This window comes from Melospiza georgiana, chromosome 3 (assembly GCF_028018845.1).
Source record: "Melospiza georgiana isolate bMelGeo1 chromosome 3, bMelGeo1.pri, whole genome shotgun sequence".
Classification (NCBI taxonomy): Eukaryota; Metazoa; Chordata; class Aves; order Passeriformes; family Passerellidae; genus Melospiza; species Melospiza georgiana.
The window spans coordinates 69,390,604-69,412,941 of record NC_080432.1 but is presented as its reverse complement, the minus strand read 5'-3'; the positions used below and the strand labels follow the sequence as shown (position 1 = coordinate 69,412,941).

The following is a 22,338-nucleotide window of genomic DNA, read 5'->3' as shown; positions in this document are numbered from 1 at the left end:
ACTGGTTCATTAAATAGGATAGGACAGGACAGTTTATTAAATACTGTCCTGTCCTACCCTACACAACTGAAATCTAAAATGACATCTCTAAAGTGCTCACCAGTCCACACTGAGGTGGCATCCATACAGATGGAGGGCCCAGTGCCTTGTGAATCTGCACGGCAAAGCAGGCAGCAAGAAACTCCACTGCATTCCTGCTCACAGGAGTTTGCCTGAGCCTTCTGTGGCCATTGAAATTCCAAGGGGAAAGCTGATCCTCTAGTTAATTCAGACAGCCAGGGTGCAGGACAGCTATGCTGCAGTTAGGGAAGTAGCTGAGTAAGTTCATTCACTCCTGCTAAAAGTAGAAGTTTTCACTGTTCCACATTTCTCTTTTGGGAGTGTTCTCATGCATTAGCTCTGGCACTCATTAAATCTTGTATGAGCGATTACAGCCCTGCCATGTCGCTTAGTTATATAAGCTCAGGAAAGAATTCAAAAGGTGCTAGGAGTAGAGTAAGGTATCTTGCAGAGCCATGTGGCTGGGAGAGACATTTGAGGGACCACAGGCTATCAGCTGCATCCAAAGCAGGAACATTAGAAATCTGTGACATATTCTGCAATTAAATTACTTTCCTGAATAGTAGAATCAATATCTGAATGTACATACGTTAGCTCACTCACTGTGAGATGGGATGATGATATAGAAAATATATAATTAATATATTTTTTGTTTTATGTATTTAGTGTTTACATCTATTTATTTTTGGTTTTTTTCACTTACACCACATTTATTTTAGAGCAGAATTTCCTGTTAAGTGTGCGGACAGTACTGAGGAGAATAGCATGGCTTGAATTTGCAACACAGTTTTACAAACACAAACTTTTCTAGTTCTCTGTCCTGGTTTGAGCTCCCTCCTTCCTGCAGCTGCCTATTTCCAGTCCCTTGCAGCCCCTGTTTCACCAGCACACCTGTTCCCAGAGCCACCTGACAAGCTCAGCTGGACACTTGGTCTCGACTGAAAACAACTACAACAAAAAAAGCCTTTCCTTCCCCCTCAACAGACAGTGTCTGGGCAAGCAGCTTTGTGTGACAGGGGAAAGATGAGATAATGCCACATAAGATGGTGTTTTTGCTGGAATAAATATTTATAGCATTAAAGCCTCATTTGGAGCTTTCAAGTGCCAGTAAAGCTACTGTGGCTGCACTAGCTGACCAGACTGAGCCTGCATTGCCAGGGCAGCTAAACCTGTCTCCTTTCTCAGCCTGTGCTCAACTGTTTTTTTTTCATGACATCCCAGCAGAAACCTATTGCTTTTTTTGTTGGCTTGGTTTTCTGCTGACTTAACACAGAAGCAGTTCAGCCCAGAGTCACAAAAACACCAGAGCTGGTGCAGGAGAGGGTGAGCTGGGACAGCCAGCAGTGAGAAACCAATCTGTTGTGAAGATCCAATTACTTGTGTGACCATGTGCCATGGCCAAGGGAAAAAAAAAAAGAAAAAAAAAAAGAAAAAAAAAGAAACACTCTCAAAGTGTTCTTTTAAAATTTATTTTTAAACCTTACTTTTTCTCTCTACCCTGCATTGCCCATTTCTCTGCTTGCCTTTCAGCTGGAATGGCATCGTGCTGTGCCTTTTGAGTAGTGTCAGGTAACAGTGATGTAGGCAGTCTGCTTTAAAGAAAATATAAATGAAGTTTAACCATTGAGTCCTGTTGTGAACTCTCCCTAACTGAAGGCTTTCCCTGCTTCAGTTTCAGCTATCCAAGTGAATCACAGGTCTTCATTAGGTTTAAATAGCTTAAGCCTTTTAGCTCATCTTTTTCTTTCTCTCTTTCCTGAGCCTGGTTGCTATGTACCAATAACTCAGCCTTTTTGCTTTAATTTTGAGTTCTCGGTATGCGTTTTGCTCCTGAACTTTAGGTGTGATGCTGTAGCTGCCACTGCCTGGTTTGCACTTGTTTGTCCTCTCAGCCTCTTGGTGTTTCCCTGCTGGTTAGCACCACTTGCCCTGGCCCTGCTGAGAGCAGGAGAGGCCCACTGAGGAGAGGGCTGCAGGCGATTCCTGCATGGGGAGCACCCACACTGAGGCACAGTGAATGCACCTATCATCACACCCTACAAACTGTAGGGTTTGTGTTCAAACTGTAAGGTTTGAGCTCGGGGCTTTTCCTGAGCTGTCAGACATTACTGCACTATACAACTCAACAGATTGCCCTGTCCATCTCTTTCATCCCTTCATGTTCAGCTGAAGAGAGGGTTTATTGCAAATCAGAAGTCAAGCGAAGCATGAGCAGATCCTTGGAATCCTAAAGCAAAGTTCTTCTCAAGTTTGTTTTTCAGGTTTGGACTTTATGGTTGTCGATTGTTTTCTTTGCTACTCCCGATAAGCACATCACATTTGATGCTGAGAGCATTCTGTGCTGGGCAACCTTGTCCTGGTGTTTTTTATCAGGTGACAAGAGGGGAATTATTGCAAACTGTTGCTGACTTTAGAAAAGTCCACTTTCTATTCCTTTCTTTAGTTGGTACTCTTGATGTAATTGGAAAGAATTTGTAGACACAGTAAATTTTTATAAGCCAAGTAATTGACTCTTTTTATTGTGTTGGTGCTCTGTTGGTTAGAGTAAGCTAATGATGCTAGCTGTTGTATCTCAGTACATACAAAGTTTTATTTCAAAGGCTATCCATTTTACATACTCTCAGAGCAGACATTGTTTAACAAGTTTATAAAGCACCTTATAAAAACTCTATGTGTTTAATACACTAAGTGAATAATCTTCAGTAGATTTTTTTTTTAATGTCATAAGACACTTCAATCCATTTTTTTGTGTACTCTTTTTCCAAAAAAGGAAATAAAGCCCAAATACTTTGGCTAAACCTCTCTTGGCGCCACTAGTAATGTGATATTATTACATTTAAATGTCAAGTTCAAGGATTTATTTTTAATTTTTTTTTGCTTGATATCATTAGAAGGGGATTCCATGCAGTGACCCTCCAGAAAGCTTTAATTTTTAAGAATCTGCCCAACATCTTTGTACCTTGCATTATTTAATCTCTGACTTCTTCACTCTTACTTTCAGAAAAAACCCCAAAATTTAGTGTGATTGCATTCCAGGATGTTGCTCTCTGAACAATGTGGCTGTTCCTGTTGAAGTGTTAAAGCAAGGCTGAGGTTTCATGGTATGGGGTGGTTGAGAGCATTATCAGTGTAGGTGTTGCTTGCCTACTCTGACCTAGTTTGCGTACTGCAAACTAGAATTAGGGTGTTCAGGACTTTACAGTATTTTCTCTGACCCCATTCATAGTGCAGCTGCTCGAGCAGCTGTGCTGGGCACAACTGTGACAGTGGGGCAGGGGGGAGGGAAGGTGATACTGTGTTAGCTGGAATTGCTGTGAGGCTCTTAAAGTCATGGTCTAATAATACAAGTCCCAGTGGTACCACAAACTGCAAAATAAGGTGCCATTACTGCCAGAAGATCCGTGAATCTGTGCCCTTCACTTGTGAGTGGTGGGGCCATTCACATCCAGGCTGCCCTTTTTATTACTTTCCTCACAGCTGCTGAGGTAAAAAGTGAACTCCATTGCTTTCACTTGCTGTAAAGTGGGAACAAAAAAACCATCTCCTTCTGCATGCTTTTAAAATCTTAGCAAATTTTCTTGCCAGTAAGCAGGAAAGGCTTCAGAAATGAAATGTAGTGCAATGTGGTTTTTTCACTGGCATGAAGTCAGGGTTCCTGGGTGCTGAGTTTACTTACTGCCTTGTCACAAATAATCCAGATGCAAATCATGCTTGCTTGTAGCTTGCTGCCACTGGACATCAGGTGACAATGATTTAAATTACTATCTATTTGTGCTTTAGTGCTTAAATCAGTCTTAAAATAATTTATTAATTATTATGTGAAATGAGAAACAGATATTTTCTTATATTTTTGTGTGTTTGGAGTCCTTAAAAAGTTCTGACTCTACCTTGTCACTGCAGATTTCTATAAATTTTTTCTTCTGCTCTTTATCATACATTGCAATATAAAGCTTTTCAGGAGAAAGATTGAGTAGAAGAGAGCTGTCCTGAATGTTTTTATACATAAGGAAGCATCCTAGCATTAACTTTCATTATCATATATCACTGTATTTCAGAGCTGAATTAATTTGAAATCCTATAAATTATGCAAAGCTGAACTCAAAACTGAAAGTTGGTATTGATCATGAACTATTGAATTATGTCTGACAAATATCACACTTGGCATAAAAAACTTATGTTTTTCCCAGGCAGGGAGGTGGTGCTGTTTTGAAGACAAAGCCTCCTAAATTATGGACTGTCTTGTAGTGAGATTTTACCTTCTTCATTAAAAAAAATAAAAAAAACCACAAAAACTAAAAAACATGTTGGAAATTCACTTAGTCTTTCCTTGCTACAAAGCATATTTGTAAATGTTTGTTCCCAAATCTGCTGTTTATATCCAGAACTGCAAGGGGCAATTTATAGGAATAAAATAACATGTGGTTATAAATCATCAGCCTTTTAGCTGAGTTCTCTGCTTTATCTGACAAGCATATCAAGTGGTCTCTCCTGCATAAACTGACTTAGCTCCAGTTTGAAACCAGCTAGGATTTTTAACTCTTGCCATAGCCAATTGGGACTAATTTGATCTGATTTTTGTAATACTGTGTTGCAGTTTAGTCCTCTCTTTCTCAAGTGATAATTTTCAGTAATACTGACTCTAACTATTCAAGCACACATTTTCCATACATGACTGTGACTGACTCAATACTGCTAGGTTCCCCAGCTCCTCCCTGATGTTTGCAAGTATGAAGTTCCCAAATCACAGGTCAGATTTTTGTCACTTTTCTCCAATGGCAGTAACTCTTTACTGCAAATAGTTTTTATTCCATTTCTGTTCTTCATAAATCCACAGAACCTTTCCCCCTGTGATACCTTTTCAAGCTTTGCTATTGCCAATAAACTCCATCAGTGTTGCTCAGTCTTTCTGTGGACATGGTTTAACAAGTATTAAATGGGAGCCCTGGGCTGGTCCTCTCTCCTGTCCCACAGTTCTCGTGTGGTGGCTGCCTATTTTCCCCTTAGTCATGTAGTAATGTTCCTCTTGGCTAGTTAACAGACTCCTATGTATTGCTGTAGCAGGTTCTTTTGTTCCTCATCATTGATGAGATTTTGTTATATTTTCATCATGAGAGAAAGCTTTTAATCTGGTATGGCCTCCCTTTGGTAGACAAAGGTTATATTTCTTACTTATTTTTTAAGTTATTCTCTTCTTAAAAATCTGTTAGAAAAAACATCAAGCGTGTAGTCACTCAGACTTCCCCCCATTACCTGAAGATAGGTTTGATACTTTTCAGGCACAAGGCACCCAAAGGAAAAGAGCTTAAGACATTGATGCAAGCATTGTGGTTTGTATTTTTCTTCTTCTTCTAGGATTTTGAAAACTCTGATTCATACTTTATTAAGAGAAGTGCATTCAGTTCTTGTGTATTTTGGTTTTTTAATTCCATTTGTAATATATTACAGTATCCTCACATCATTAGCTTCTCTGTTTTAATTGGTGGGGCTGAAGACCCTTATAATTTGTTTGCATTTCCTTTGCAGGTTCTGGCACTTGTTCCTAAGCGTAGCAGCTCACTCTGTCTTTTCCTCTCTTTTAGAGGAATTATGTAATTAATAATGACATTATCTTCTACTCAAGAAGTTAACCCTGCAGGATAGCAAAGCTGTTTATTTGATTGCCTTTCCTCCTAGTGACCAGGAGTTACCACTGTTCTCATGCCAGATGTCATGTGAGAGACCAGGCATTTTAATTTGTACATTTAGAGAATTTTGAATTAATGGGTGATTTCAGTATGAAGAAAGAAATTTTAATGGCTACATGACAGAAAATAATTAAGAGATAGTGTGGCCTTCTCACAGTTATTTTCAATGGGGTTTTTGTTGATTTTGGGTGGATGGATGCTGCTCTGTGCCTCACTGGAAAAGGAATTAAATTATTTTCTCACAGACTAGGAGCTGTGCAGGGGCACATGTGCGTTGGCTGTGTGCTGAATGAAGTGCCACACCACCACTGAGCTGGCTGGGTCACAAACAAGCAGAGAACTGGATGTGTGTAGCTTATTTGAGAATTCCATGTTTTCTTCCCTTCGTATGGTTTTTCAGAGCAGAGTGAGATAGTGTTGGGGATGGGATTGTACACCTGGGCAATGTGCTGCTGTGATGATGGGGAGGCAGGAAGGGCCATGTGAGTGTTTATTCTGGCTGGCTCCTGAGGAGCTGATGCCATGAGGAATCCTGTCCTGTCTCCTCTTTCTGCCCAGTGAAAGACAAGGAGACAAGGCTGCCGAGTCCATCACCTGCCACCAGCAGCACAGTCTCTGCTGGAGACCTCCTGGTCTGTGGCACTGCAGTGCCTGACAGGAGCCATACATCTTATTCCCACCTCCATCCTTCACTGGCTTTCTGGCCTTAAGCAAGTAATTTCAGCCTCTGTGGCTGCACATGTAATCCCATTCTTCTCCATGTGTTCTTCCAGTTTATGAACTTTCTTGGGGGCAAAAACTGTCTCGCCATAGCAAAAGGGGAGGTGACAAGCACTGCTGTAACAGGAACTTTAAGGTAACAGGCTTTCGTAGAGCCAGGGCAGCTGCCAGTACTTAAACATGCATCAGGAATTTTCTTACAGGCTGACATGGTATTTTAATGTCCTTTATGCTGACCTCTTCTGCAACATGTTAGAGATTAACACAACTCTTTCCTCTGGCCGTGATATTCATAAACTAAATGGATTGTACAACTGTTAAGGGCTATCCATTATTCTCAGTCTCAGGATAGTTACCCAGAGGTAAAAATAGATGGGAAGGATCTGTCATTCATTCAGAAAGTAGAGGCACTGCCCAGTTCCTGATAAATAAAATACCATTCTAGTGAGTAGAAAGTGATGACATTGCAACTTCTGTTGATTTTCCTTTCCCTCCCCAAGTTAGCAATCTTACCTAGTTTTAAAACTCCCAACACATAAGAAGCAGTTCCTTTTGTTCTCTTGTTGCCGGCTGGTTGTGTTGTTTTTGTTTATAAGAAGAAAAGAACCAGGGTTTAAAAAAATTGCAAGCAGTAAAACATCATGTATGCTAGGAAGTTCTCTTAATTCATCACTTGGCAAAGGAAATAAAAGCAGGCTCCCCAGCTAACAGCGTTACTTTTGCTTAGGGTTATTTGGCAGAAAATCCATCATCCTCTCTCCATTTGTGAGTATTTCATATTGACTTACGCCCTTTAGCAAGGGTCAGCAGGGCAGAGTATGCATAAAGAGTTCAAGTCCCATTTCAAAGGCTGAATTTTAATTTTAGTGGATGGTTTATTTTTAATATCAGTTGAAAATGCTAGCTCTTTATTAGATTTTTGTTTGGTTGGTTTACTGACCTTTTGATCCTGAAACCTAGTGTTCTTTTTATGCACAACTTGTGTAAGAATTCGTTTTCTTCAGATATTTACATCATGTTGGAGAAACCAGTGTTTACTTTTTATTTTCTGACTCATTCTGAATCTGCAGGCAGAAGTGTTTTGTTTTCTGAGAGCTTTTATAATTAAAGTTGTTAATAATGTACACGTATTGAAGGAGCAATGTTTGTTTATTTATTTTGCATGTTTGCTTTTGGAACGGGTGACTTAATTCATCAAGGCTCCGGAGAAGTCAATACAAACATGGAATGTGAAAAGGACATAAATATATGTATTTCCATTTCTGATTACAGTAATTATAGTAGGCAAAGTTTTCATAGCATCTAGTACAAATTTGCATTTTGCAGAGTTGATTTTCTGTTTTCCTCTAGTATTCAATAAGCTCAGGCCCACTGAGAGCTCTGTTAACAGGGGTTTCAAAAACCATTATTTAAAGCTACGTTTTCTTATTCAGGATCAGAACTCTGATATGTTTTCTTTTCATCCTGTGCTGCCCTCTCTGTGAGCCCAATTAAAATAATGTGGTTTGGGGAAAAGGTTAAGATTATGTCTTTAGATGTTCCTGGAAGAAAAGTGCAGATGCTAAAGGCTCCAAATATTTTTATTTGCAGATGTTTTGATTTTTCCTCAGAAATTAAGTACCCTATGGTAATACAATATAAAAGAAAAACACTGTGATTTCTCTGAAAATATACTAACTTTAAATTGCTGTTTTGTTGGGATTTTTTAGTTTTCAGGCAACAAACTGTATGTTTTATTGTATGCTGGGTATTTTAACAGAAAATAATTACCAAAAAATAGTTATTTCTCTTTGAGAACAGAAAGTATGTTTGTTTACATATCTGATTTTATCATCTAATTGGATTAGCTTTAAAGAAAAGTTCAAGAATTCATGTCTAGGGATGTAAATTTGTTTCTAAACCATTTTTAAACATGTTAATTAGATTGCAAATAATGCTAGGTTATGTATGGCCAGTATGATTTGTTGATGGGAAGAGTGGTGTTTTGGCAAAGAGCCAAGGTGCTTTTGAAGGTCGGCTGCTGACAATATTTGAAAGTGTTCAAATGCTGCTGTCTGGTTCTATAAAATAATGCATTAAAAGAAACGATTAATATCCAGAATGGTATCTCAGGGTCAGTTTAATGCTCTGACCTTGTAATTTAATTTTTGCAGTTTTATAAAGCTGCTGTTTAATTAATTTGATTTGATTGAGGAAACAGGTTAGATTGCTACAATAAGAGAAAATGTAGGTTACAACCTTTTTTAAATTTTGGGTGGCCTACCTGTCTTTTACATGGTGGGCCTATTTTTTGGTCCCTTTATTGCTGGCTTTCTATGCTGACAGCTTTATTGAAGCTGACAGTCTCAAGCTCTTCAGCTTTGCTACCTGCAGGAATAAGGGACATGCCTCTAAAATATTTTCAGCTTGGCACTGGCTGCGAGCCCTGAGTGGGAATGAAGCTTCAGGGACAAGCAGATATTTTGCATGCATGAGGACACGGTATCTTTGTGCTGCCTCCATCTACAGCATCTCAAACAGAGCTCCCAAGGGACTGAGTAACAGCTTCATAAATCAAGGGTTGCAGGTTCAGCCTGCCCAGAAGCCCATTAGGAATTCAGTGTACGTTTTGGGGGTCTTCACTGCACCAGGAGCAAGAAGGCACAAAAATGTGGGGGAGGGCTAAAGGATGATAGAGTAGCTAAGATGACAAGATGATGGGCAATTATGAAGAGGAATTGAAAAAAAAATTAATAATTTATAATCTGTAGTAAGGAGGCACAACTAATAATGTAGAAATATTTCAGAAATGGTAATGGGTAGTTTGCAATGGCAATTCTGTTGCCCTGATTACATGGATTGTGGTTAAGTGGATAAATTCACCATAGGCATTAAAGAATTGATTTAGCTGTGAGCGGTTGCAAGGATTTGTCATGTAAACCAGCAGAATTATGGTTTGGTTTGATTTTGATTTTGACTGCATTTTTTAAATTGGGAATTCAATGTAGGAAGATGAGATTTGTTGGTGTGTGACCTTAGTACTGTCTCTCTCCTCAGCTTGTAATTCTTTCTGTAAGATAAATTACACATGGCATCATATCATTTAGCAGACACAATTATTTTCAACAGCAGTTTGAACCAGTTGAGGTTTTTTTCCTTATCCAAAAATTATAGGGAAAACAGCAAATATAAATTAATAAGTTTGACACAGATCATCAATCTTACACTTTGAGTAGAGGTTCAAATACCAGTTTTGTATATATTATTTTTAAAATGCAGGTGATTGCAACCAAACTAACGCCTACCTGCAAAAAGTACTGGAGAGCTTTCATGATTTCTGAAGTTGCTTCTGCTACATTTCTCCATGTATGTGGCTATTGCATGAAGTCTGTGCAGCACCATGGGGTTTACCTGCTTGCTTCTTTTACCCTCTTCTGCTCTCCTGTGGCTTATGCTGCACGTTCTCACCACTAGGCATTATTTCCTGTCTCCTAAAATACTACGAACAGTACCTGGTGTTCTCTGTCTCTATGAAACATCTTTCGGTTTATTGATATCTTAAAGTTTGTATGTGCTTAACACACACATATTGTACTCTTTGTAGAATAATTTCCACTCTCCAGCAAAGGTCTTGGGGTGGTCTTGTAGAGTAATTTACAGCCTCTGTGTCAGATGTTTCGCTAGGCCATTTTTACATCAAGACAAACTGCTCATGCAGGGGAATAATACTCTTCTTCCTGGGGATGCATAACAGGAGATGCCCTTTCCCATGAATTTCTAAAAGATGTAGTTGTGCTGTCAAGAGTGTTGTCGGTGTCCTCTCCTAGGCCAATCATGTGAGGAAGGCATTCTGTCTCCTAGTAAAGATTTAAGTGGGGTGAAATAACACCAGAACCTGTTTGTCCTTCTGGGAGAGGGATGCACTACATGGGTACGCAGAAAAGACAGGCAAAATGATTATCATAGTGTGTGATAAGTGCTCCCCGGATTGTGTAAGGGCGGAGCGCAGAATGCTTCTCCAAGTGTGCCCAATCGGGGGGTCCTGCCCGGGGCGAGTGGCTGTGTGCCCTGTGGGGTGGGCTCTCAGGGCAGTGATGGATGACTCTGTGCCTGCCGTGCCCCGGGTGACTGCGCCAGTGACAGCAGCATTGATCATCGCGATTCAGCGGTCCTTTGTTGTGTGGCACTCGCCGCTGCCGCCGCTCCTGCGCTGTCTGTGCACAGATGCTTTTGTTCTGTGATGAGGGCGAGGGCGCCTGGCAGAGGGATTTCCTGGCACCCACAGCCCATCATGCGGTGGGAGATGCTGCTGAAATGGATTTTGTCTCAGAGTTTTGAGAGGTTCTAATGGCTGCTTGTTTGGCTGCAAAAATTCTGTGTTCCTCATCACGACCTGTATCATCACTCATTGCCCAGTTGTGTTTCTGCTGCCCTTCAGAAAGTATTTCTTCCAGGGCATGTGCTGAAATGGTGGTTTGTCTCAAGAAGAGGGTTCTTTGCATCCCTTATTTTCTTTAAAAAAAAGCCAACTCACTACAATATAGGTGCTAAAGCATGCTTTGCTTCATGACCATTTGATGAAATGTTTAGAACTTTTCCAGAAAAGAAATTTTCAGGCTCTCTGCCTGCCCCTTGAAGTTAGTGTTTTCCAGATGCTTGTAACACGAATTCTCAAAGCATGTTGCAAGTCCATTTTCAGTAGCTTTTTTAAGGAGAGTGTAGAAGGACCCAAAACCTGAGAGCTCAACAGAAAGCAGTTTCACTCTGATGAAAGGTGCTTCAGCCAGCTGGATCTTTTAAAAGTGGAAGTAAATGAAAGTCTGGTAGTGAGATATGTATTGAGTAACATGGTTTAAGTGTGATGAAATTTATTTTAAGCCCTTAGGGAAACACTGTGTGTACCATAAGTTAATGTACTCCTTGCAGAATTGTAAAAGAATGGCCTTAAATGAAGAGCCATCAGTGCTGCTGTTAATTATTCCTTCCACACAACTCTAAATAGAGAGGTGGTGAGGTTTTAATTTTGTAATTACCAGAAGACTAATAATTCTTTTGCCAAAGACCATGGTGATCTTTAAAGTATGTAATGTAATTGCCTTATTCCTGTGCCATTAATTGTGCTCCAAACGTGGTCATCTGTCTTATGAGCAAATGTTACTCTGTTACCTCAAAGAAAACGTGCTATGAATGGTGAAAGGATGCAACCTGAAATTCCCAGTTCTTTTGTTTGAATTTTTCTGGTTAATGTTGTAACAGAAGGAGGTTACAGAAGAGGAGGGGGACTGTGTATATTTGGTTAGTGTATTCAGCTATGCATTGCAGTTCATGACACTTAGCCTAAGAGTTACATATCTTTTCATGGCTATAGAACACAGAAATTAAGAGAAAGTGACTGTAAAACCCAGCAGGCTTAGCAGAGCGATTCAAAGAAATGTGTAGCTCATGAAGCCACATTCAGCTCACTTAGTTTCTATTAGACTGAATAATTTGTGACTTGTAAGACATCTTCTGTTTTTAATCTCTAGTAATAAATTTAAATAATGAGCTCATTACTATAGTGAGCTGCAAGAAAATGTCAAATTTACATTCAAAGTATCGGAATATGGTTTGACAAGGTGGCTAGGGAAGAATTAAGTTTTCCACTGCTGAAATGTATCTTCCTTCCTTCCCTTGCTTCTGCTGCTTGTTTGAACATGTTCAGATATTTGTCTGGTCTTACTTCAACTAATTCAAATATAGCCCAGTGGAAAAACTGGCAACTTTGTGTGTGTGTGTGTGTTTTTGTATGTTTTTGCTTTCTGTTTAGCAAATTTGCAACAGTTCACCTTCCAATTAAATGGATGCCAAAAAGTCTGAGCAGCAGGGACAGAGCAGGAGAAAAAGGCAGAAGACTTAAGAATGAGCAAGAATTACCCTTTCAGCAAGTCAAGGTACTCATTTGGTTCAGCCACGGTGTAAAACCATGCCCTAAATTGGTGGTTTGGAGGCAGGAATGACTGCAGTTGCGCTTCTGCATATTTTCAAGACAGGGAGGCAAGCAGAGCTGTGGAGATGTGCAGAGCATGCTTTCTGTCTCACAGTGCTACTCCTGCCAGCTCCTGGAGTTTTCAGTTTGATTCCCACCCTGAATTTAAAGTCCAACATCTGCAGCATACATACATAAACAGGCCTTTAACACCCACAAAAAGGAATTGTATCCTTAATTGTCAGAGGATTGAGATGTAAAAGTTTTCTTCACCTGTCTGGCTTGGAGTAAATAAATGAATTTTCTGTACTTCTTTTTTGTATATAGTCTGGGAATGATCTGTATGAATCATTGTGAATATTCTTTTGTTTAATGTATAGGATGCTCTTGGAAAATTAACAGCAAATGATATTAAAAGTGAGTAACTGTGAGAGGTTATGAGGTAACCTTTAGTTTCTTATTTAAAGCTGCTCTGCATTTCAATGGTAAAATTACTTTCTTATGGAAAAATAAATGTTTCTGAGGAAAAGATTGAAACAGCTTGTTATGGAGTCCCAAGGGAACCAGCACTTAAATTAAGTGTATTCCTGGGAGCCAAGTTTCCTGTGCAGCCCTTGCTGCCAGCAGGCAGTGACTGTTAGCCGAGGCCTGAGGCTCAGCCAAAGGAGATAATAAGTGTCCTTTGAAGGAAGGCAGAATGAATTGCCATATCTGCTGGTTCAGCCAAAAGCATGGATTGGGTGTCAACAATCAGAAACCTCCAGTGCCCTGATGTCAGCAGGGCAAATACTGCCCTGGCATCTTTCTTTAGCAAAAGATGGAAAGTACAGATTACGTCCAATTAGCTTATGGTCTGAAACTTAGGGGTAAATATTTTTCCTATTACCTTTTTTCTAGACTTCACAACAACAACATAAAATTTTAACAAGCAGTGGAAAATATTTTCTTCATGGCATGGAAAATGTTCAGGCTTGACATATTCATGTGTAGTTTTGTGCTGGACTTTGTGTTCAGCAGTGGTAGCAGTGAGTTCCTGTGTTCCATGACATCTGAGAATGCGCAGAAAGAAAAATGAACCGGAAAACTCCCTCTGTTGGGGGGGGGGTGGGTGGGGAGGGGGAGAAGAAAGTATTTGTTACATTCCAAAATCAGTCATAATAATGGAAGTTCACATCAAATAATTTCTAGAGTCAGAATGGGCAAACATCTGGTTATTCATCCCTAGCTATACTAACAAAAATACAATATCCTGTTAGAGAAATCACTGATCATCCTGGTTTATTTTGGCGATAGCACACCTTGATATTTTTCACTTTAAAAAGAACATATCAGTTACTTTATAGCTAGCATATCTCCTGCTCCAGGTTCACAGTTCATGTGCTTCTGTGACTTTGAACTCTTCCTTTCCTGAGTTTACCAGCAGACAGCTGCACAAGAACAGATATGTTTACATGTGGGGAGTAAATGGCAACTTGCAGCTCAGAGTTTCCATTTCCTTTTACATTGTTCAGGAATCCAGGCTCACAACTCGTCCTCAACTTTTCCTCATGTGTGTGCATCTGACTTGGCCCTTTATGGTACAAATGCTTTATTTTGACATTGATTTGTTGATACAAAGGGCTGACTAGGCAAAAGATACTTTCACTAGAAATTACCCTCAATAAGCATCAAGTTCAATTGTGGGTGAAATAGCTTTTTGAAAAATATTCCAAACATCACTTTCTGTAAGGCTTTTAAACACTATATCAATGTAAGCGTAATGTGGAACCACTTTATGCAGCTTTATGAAGATAGATGTATTTTTAGATGGAGAAAAATTAGATTTTGTATTAAGAATGATGGTGAAGTCTGATTAGCTGCTTAACACATGACACTGTCTATTTAAGCTAATGTCACATGTAGGTGATTCCCAGATGTCCTTGATAAGGCAGTAATTACATAAAGGAGGTTGTGATAATTATAAACAAGAAACAAAACCGTGAGAGTGATTTGTTCATTTGCCTGAACCCTGAAATAGAATTAAAGACTCCAGTGAAGAGAGTTTGTTCTGACTTTGCACCACCCAACAGACTTCTCTCTATTGCCCAATTTCACCCCTATGGGCTTCTCCTTCCCCATTTTCCACTTAACTAATTTTGATCTTTTGGGTTATTGCTCTGAAAGAAAACTATGTTTTACTGATGATTTTGGTAGCAAGAGTGGGTGAAGTGAATGTCACATTAATGATCTCTAGAAAGACCTGTAGCAATTGTGTGTTGTGTTTTGCCTGCTGGCTTTTTGACCTAAGATCCACAGTTACCCAGATATGTAAGAATGAGCTGCTTTTGGTCACACTCGTGGATACTTTATGAGAATAAATTATTTGACCTTATTTGACCATTTTGATGCAGTTTATTCTGATATATATGTAAATTAATTGCTAGGTTTGACCTATAGCCCCCTCTCAACAGTAATGCAATGGTAGTGCTGATACTTTGATTCGCTTTGATTTCCAGGCCACAAACACAGTTCCTGTGTTCCTAACAGCGCTGCTGATACATGATATTTTAATTTTTAATTCTCATTCCAATGTTCTTTATGATGCTTAGGCTCTAAAACTCAAGCACAAAATCAAACAACAGGTTTGCACTTTTAAGTTTTGCACTTTATATGAAGACACAGTGAGAGTCCAGAGAACTGTACTGACTGAAAGTTGCACCCAGAAGATAATGCTTTAGCACTTGTCCAGCTCATCATTGAGTCTGGTCAGTGCAAGGAGGGGATTCAGAAGGCAAAACAAGGCCTGGGACTGTAATAACACTGATCTAGTATACGTTTGCCACGGAGTTGTGTTCTCAGCCTGGAAGTGCAAATTCCTGTGTGTTTTCTGTGAGCTTGCTGAAGGTAAATCATTTACCTCTTTACTTTCATTAAAACTGCATTGGAACTGTGTTTGTGGCCTGGAAATCAAAACAAGCAATTAACACCATGCTGGTACCTATTGCAAACCCCCTACCTGGTTTCAGGTCAGCAGCCTGGGTAGCTGTGATTCATGGAGCTGGGAAATGGTTGCTTGGCAGGGCATGGGATAAACAGGCATCTGGGAAGGGGGAAACTGAAACTGGGCAAAAATGTATAGGCAGTAGCAGTGCTAGTGTCATAAACTTTTCTTCAGCTGAACTACAGCAGGCCACAGCTACTGAAGTAGATGTTTGTTGCCCAAAATTTATGTTTCACCTGTAATTCTCTTCTATGACAAACTATGAATGAGAAATTATTGTCAAAATAAATGGACCTGTGTAGTACTTTAATTTTCTGTTGTTACATGTAAAGTGATTAGCTCACCACGTGCTACTTTCAATTTCTGTTGTTACATTTAAAGTGATTAGCTGGTTTATCTCATGATCATTAAGTGTAGAGTAGTTTGAAACTTCCCATTCGTAGTCTGTGTTTTTCATTGACGCTTTCATTTGAAAGCAGGAAACAATCCGAAAGTAATTCTATTAAGTGTTTCAGCACAAAGATTTTAAAATATAATAGCTTGGCATGTTATTCTATCTTCTTAATATTCCTTGGAGGAAATAAAATGGAGTTGCAACTTTCATCCAGGCAGCTTTTCTACTACATCCTGTTTCCTTCCGCACTCTGGAGAAAGCACTGGCGTCTGTCTCCCTTTCCTTCACTTCCAATGAAAAAATCCCGGTCTCCATGTTGTAGCACTCACTCTGGTGAACTCTGACACAGTATTTGGGTTCTTTATGCAAAAGTGAATTTTATCCTCTGTATCAAAGGGAAGATTGCAAAGAATATGGAAAGCGCACGGCCCTGGCTGCCTGGACTGCCCGAAGGGTGGCTTGCTGTGCGAGCAGTTGCTGTGGAAGGCTGACATCTCTGCTTTTCTCCCACTGAAAGGCAGACTTGCAGTCCCCCCTTTCTCAGAGGGAAGCTGACCCTTGAAAAGGCTTGGCATGCAATGGATTAACTCCCTGGAAATTTTGTTTGGAAATGTTAGGAGACTGCTATGTATATGTGCTGGCAATCTCTGTAAGAGACAAATTATTTTCCCACCCTCTCAAGCACTTGGTAGTTTATCTGTTGTTTATATTAAAGATTGATCGTGGTTATATATTCCTAATTCAGGGTTCCCATTAATCACCCTATGCCACATAAGAGACTGGAGAAGAAGAATGAGGGTTACTGGAAAGCAGAAATGTGATCCCTGGCTCTGCTTTTAATGGGACTTATCCTGGCATTAGCTTTGCTCCTATGAATTACTGCATTTGTGTAAACATCTTTTTTTTTTTTTTTTCCCATGTTTGGTGTGTCTGTTTTTCTCAGGGCTATTTAGAAAAAGATGATATAGTTATTACAGTGATTGAGGAGAATGTTAATCATGACACTTGCCATGTTACTATTTCAAGAGGTCCCTGCTCCCCCCAGCAGGCCCTCCCCCTTGTTTGCTACTACTTGCTTCCTCTCCCAGCCCCAGCAGCCATTTCCTCCCTAGAGCAGATCCAGGCAATTGTTTCAGCCTGTGCAAACTGAAGAAGAGGTGGAACAGGACCAGTGGGGTTAGGACAAATGCTGGGACTTCCTAAAGTGCATCGGCTGCCAACAGTGCGATGCTTTCTGCCACAGCAACAGAGCAGATCTGTATGTCCTCCTCTTTGACTCTGCTGCAGGTTGCCAATTTTGAAATGTTCAGTCACCATTTGTGGTCCCTTCCCCTCCTCAGTATGAGAGACAAAACTGCTGTCAAGAGGGAAAGAGAAGGGAATTTACAAGTTTTTGCAAGTTGATTTGGGCTATGAGAACATATTACCAGTCCTGCATGGAGTCAGGTCCAGAAGCCTCTGGAGTAAGCTGTTTTCCTGCCCTGACTTGTCTGCCTGAAAGTCCCTTCACATCTTTAAGAAGTGTGCACTGAGCCCAGCTCTTAATTGTGTTCTGGTGGGAAATCGTTGCATCAGTAAATTTTCAGCCAACAGGAGATCTAATCCCTAATTTTTTTTTATTTGCTCTGTGCTTGTCTTTGTCTCATATAAAGAAATTACTTGGATTTTAAAAGAAGCAATTAAAATAATTTCTATTTGACAAATCAGAACAAATTGACGCTCAAGAGACTAGTGTCCTTTAATACAGATTATCTTCTCTTTATTTGTAGGTCCACTAAACATACTTTGACAGGTGTGTCCTAATTCTGCACAGATTTTTCTCTTGAGTCATGTTACATTCATGTCTGACTTCTTTGGTGCAAAATCCCATTATCAAATTACTTATTTAACATCATATTCAACACTGAGATGTGGCTGTAACTGCTGGTTTGTGTTTATAACTAAACATCCTCTCAATAAAAGCAAGAGATCACCAGAAGTTCTGCAAACCTAGGAAAATTCAGGTCCATTAATGGTGATGAAGGCACATCTTTAGTGAAATCAAAGGAGGAGGAATAATATAGGAAAGTCTTATATCTGACAATTTGCAATATTTTTACACATAATTGCACCAAAACAGTGATTTTAGAGGACTATGTATTTTTTTAAATACTTTGATTCAAACTAATTTAGATTGCTTGGTTTTCCCCCCCATGGAACTACCTTTGATGGCATATTGTACATATAAGAATAAGAGAATTTATTTCTGAGTTGAGAATTGGTTTTTAATCAGACTCAGTAATGTAAATAGACCTCTATTTAAAAGTTCATTGAAAACTGAGTACTGGTGTGTATTTAAGTGCAGTGTATGCTGAAGTAGAAATATCCCCCAGTGTTTAACCAAAAGCATGTTTAATGTGTGGTTTTGTTTTGTTTTTTTAATGTTTAACAGTTACTGAAGCTGGCTTTGGTGCTGACATTGGGATGGAGAAATTCTTCAACATCAAATGCAGAGCGTCTGGCTTGGTTCCCAGTGTGGTTGTACTTGTTGCTACAGTGAGGGCTTTGAAGATGCATGGAGGTGGGCCAAATGTAAGTTTTTGCACCTTTCTTGGAAAAATCAAATTGTTGCTAATATTTGAAATAAGTAAAATACCTTGATTTAAGAAATATTTGGGGTAGTCTATGGGGCAGTATTTAGATAACCCTTCTGATATTTTTCATTGTATAGATGTTATCAAGAAAGTTAATGCTGTCTCTAAAATTAAGCCACAAATGAAAGATGAGGGACAAAAGAGCTCTGAAGAAGTACTATATCTTGCAGAGGAAGGCAAAGTTATTGCATTAAAAAAAAAGGCAGTAAGAGATAGATACTCTTTTCCCTGCCTTTTGAAACAGCATTTGTAAGTGCACTGAAGTTGTCACAGGCTGGGAAATTTGACAGCCGAGGAGGAATGAGACAAGTTCGAGTTGCAGTATGTGAGTGGAAGTAGAGAACATTGTTAGTCAAGGTTTTGATATTTCTTTCACTTCAGTAATGGGTACTCCTTATGTCCTTTTATGTTGCTCAGATTAATTCCCTTGGGGATGCTGAGGTAACTGATGAAATTTTGCACGTGTTTTCTGGGTGTACCAAGAGTCTCCAGTGTATAATTTTTTGCTGTCTAAGCCACAAAGAGATTTTAAAGATTGCTGTTTGTAGAAATGCTCCCCGAATGTGCAGTCAGATCAGACTGTGCTAGCCAAGCAGAGGGACACTTAACTCCTAGGAGCACTTTCATCTGCCCAGCAGAAGAACGCTGGAGAGTGATGCTGCCAGGGAAACAGTCACACTGGGGGAAAATACCAGAGCTGTTTCCACAGCCACAAAATTTTAGAAGGCATGGTTTCCCTTACAGCTAATCTTCTCTAAGAGTTAAAGCTGAGCTACCCTTTTCAGTCTTTCAGGCTGATGTAATGATATAATTTTTTATCATTTTAGTATCATTTCTGATGCATGTTTTCTTTATTTTGAATTATATTTCTCCATCTCTATCAAAGCAAGTATATTTTCACATGTGTTATCACTCAATCTAGCAAAAATAGGACTTAAATATGTCTTAATAACTGTCTCTATTTCTGTCTCACTTGTGTCCTTAGAAGTTTAAAGGTTTCATTTGTTTACAAATGTGATGCATTCATCACTGAGGCATGTAGAGTACCAGATACTTTTACTGGAAGGTTAACTATAAAAAGGACTAATGCTAGAGACAAAAGTAAGTCTGGTGCCTGGGACTGATGTTATGTGCTCCTTGGAGACTCAGCACAGTGTCCCAGTACCCCTGTGATGCACTTTGCATGTCTACCTTTGTGCTTTCCAACCAATTACTTGCATGCAGTTCCTTGCCATGGGCAGTAATTAAAGAACATCAAAGATGATGTTCTTCTGTGTTGCTGTTATTTCTTCAGCTGCTGGAAATTGCTGCCTATTGTCTTTGCACTGCTGGTGTGCTGTAACAACATGCAGAATGAGATCCAGCTGCCTCCCCTTGTAGTCTTTTGCAGCTAATTGCTGAGGCACTACCTGTGTCCTGCTACCCAAATACAATAGGAGGTGTTGCTAATGTTTGTGTGGGAATAAAACACAAGCTGCAGTCAGGCTGTGATGCTGTGAGCACTGGTATGGGTTAACTGGCAGTACAGAAAGGCAGCAAAATTGCATTTCAGACCCTTTAGGGTTATGACAAGTATCAATCTGTGATGACTTTGCTTGTTTATTATTACCTGATCCCAGGTAACTGCTGGTGCCCCCTTGAAGAAAGAATACACAGAAGAGGTAAGAGGAACTGTTATAAAACTTTAAAGAGGGTTTTGTTTAAAGGAACAAAATAATATGGTGTACAGAAAATCAGAACTTCTCCTTGCTCTGGCTGGACAGTGTGCAGCCTCAGGTTTGACAATAGCCTGCTCTAAAGCTGACATTCAGTGAACATCTCTAATGGGCATTGCCAACAACTAAAACCACCTCATCCTCCCTCAGCCCCTTTGTGTTACCCCTCCCAGGTGTATGGTGTATGTGACTGTGTGATGGATTGTAATAACAAACTGAAATAACTGAAAAATAATCTTTTTTCAATAGTTTTTCCAGGGCCATTAAGTTTTCAGACTGATCAATGTGCAGGCATTTATAGAAGCACAAGAGCAGCATGGTGTAGGGGTCAGGGACACTCCCTGAAATTAATGGTAGCATAACCTGACAATTATAAAACAAGGTTTATATATTTATGCTTCACATTTGGGGTGGGATGTCACTCTTCAAACAAAGAGTGAATTCTGCTGGTTTGTTTTCTTCGTCACTTCACTCCAGACAAGTTCTGATCTTCTGCTTGTGTGAAGCTAAGGATATGTGTTTTGTTACAACTGAGACAAGGCCTACCAAGTGTGAGGTAAAAGAGTAAATAAGGAAATCCAGCAATGTGCTTGGGGTAGTCTATGGATGTGCATACATGAACTCTGCACCTGACACATCTCTATGTCAAACCCAGCCCTGCTACTGCAGCCTGTTTGTAAACTTTGCAAACAGCAAAATCCCTTTCACAATAATGACAAGCAACCATTCATCAGCTGCACCATCTTCCTGTGTCTCAGAAGAGAGCAATGGGTTCATGCACAAATTTTGGACACTGCTTAGTTACTTAAATATATCTGATGCTTATCAATTGGAATGAGAATTAATAAGTGCCAGAATACTTTTGTCTGGAAGAATTTCACTTGCCTGCAACATAAACAATGCTGATCATTGTTTATGTTCACTTAAATTTATGGAAATTTCTTTGGCTGGAGAAGACTTTATGTATCTTACCATTTCCATTAATTTTAATTTAATTGCACAGAACCTCCAGCTGGTAGCTGATGGCTGCTGTAATCTACAGAAACAGATTCAAATTACTCAGCTCTTTGGAGTTCCTGTTGTGGTTGCTCTGAACGTCTTCAAGTAAGTCTGTTCTTTCATTACTCTTGTTCAAATTCCTCACTTTTCATGGTTTTTAAATTATTCAATTTGGCATGAACAAAGAAGCTATTAAAGAATTTCCTTTTTTCATCATGAATATAATGATATTTAAGTTTTTAGCTTGTTCCTAATGTTCTAAAACCATCAAAAAAAGTATATACTATTACAGAGCTGATAATCTTCCATATTAATTAGCTATAATGATTACAAAATTTTCTTGAAACATGTAAATACATATGCTGTACATAAATGCATTATGTATATGGCACAATTTCTATATATACATCTACTTTACCACTGCTGATGGTAAAATAAGGGTAATTTTGTAAGGTTGTAACAGAGAACTAATTAAACAAAATAATGAGAGAGGACTGTTTGGTTGGCAGAACTGACTCTCCAGCTGAGGTTGATCTGGTGTGTAAGATTGCAAAGGAGTCTGGAGCATTTGATGCTGTACCCTGCCATCACTGGTCAGCTGGTGGTAAAGGAGCAGTAAAATTAGCTCAAGCTGTGGAAAAGGCAGCCAATCAAAAAACCAGTTTCAAATATCTCTACAGCTTGGAGGTAAGATTTCTTTTCTTTCTTTTTTTTTTTTTTTTAATGAATGCATTCTGCATCAGAGTTGAATTTAAACAAGAAGAACATTGAAATAAAGTTATCCAAAATACTTGGAAAGGAACTTGCCTTGGTTTAAAGCTGGAGAGAACAAGCAATCTGTGGCTTGTCTCATCAGGGAGCAGGATACTCACTGGTAATGATTGTTACTTAGTGCATTGAATGACACTGATCTGGTACTTTCAAGTTAAACATAAAGGTATGTATGCAGATGGAACACTCACTGATTAATTTGGGAGACTTCTCCAAAGATGTCACAGTGACAGTATTTGTCCTGTTGGTCAGATAACAGGACATGTAGTTGCTGTCCCACAGTCACAGGTATTGCACCAGGTTGTGGCTTTCTGAAGCATTCAGAAATGCTGTCTGTCTGAGAAGGATGTGACAGGGAGCACATCCCACACATCTGCCCAGCCCAGCCAGGTCAGTACAGAGAGGAGGCACTGCCCTTACCTGCCCTTACCTGCACAG

General features: G+C 39.5%; 1 protein-coding gene across 1 annotated transcript in view; it reads left to right on the top strand.

Moving 5' to 3' along the window:
* MTHFD1L (methylenetetrahydrofolate dehydrogenase (NADP+ dependent) 1 like) overlaps positions 1 to 22,338 on the top strand; it is a 141,633-nt gene that overhangs the window by 60,205 nt on the left and 59,090 nt on the right. The window contains exons 20-23 of the mRNA XM_058020302.1: positions 18,214 to 18,353; positions 20,035 to 20,076; positions 21,134 to 21,234; positions 21,639 to 21,816. Of these exons, the coding sequence (XP_057876285.1) occupies positions 18,214 to 18,353; positions 20,035 to 20,076; positions 21,134 to 21,234; positions 21,639 to 21,816 (461 nt within the window). The remainder of the gene's footprint in view (positions 1 to 18,213; positions 18,354 to 20,034; positions 20,077 to 21,133; positions 21,235 to 21,638; positions 21,817 to 22,338) is intronic.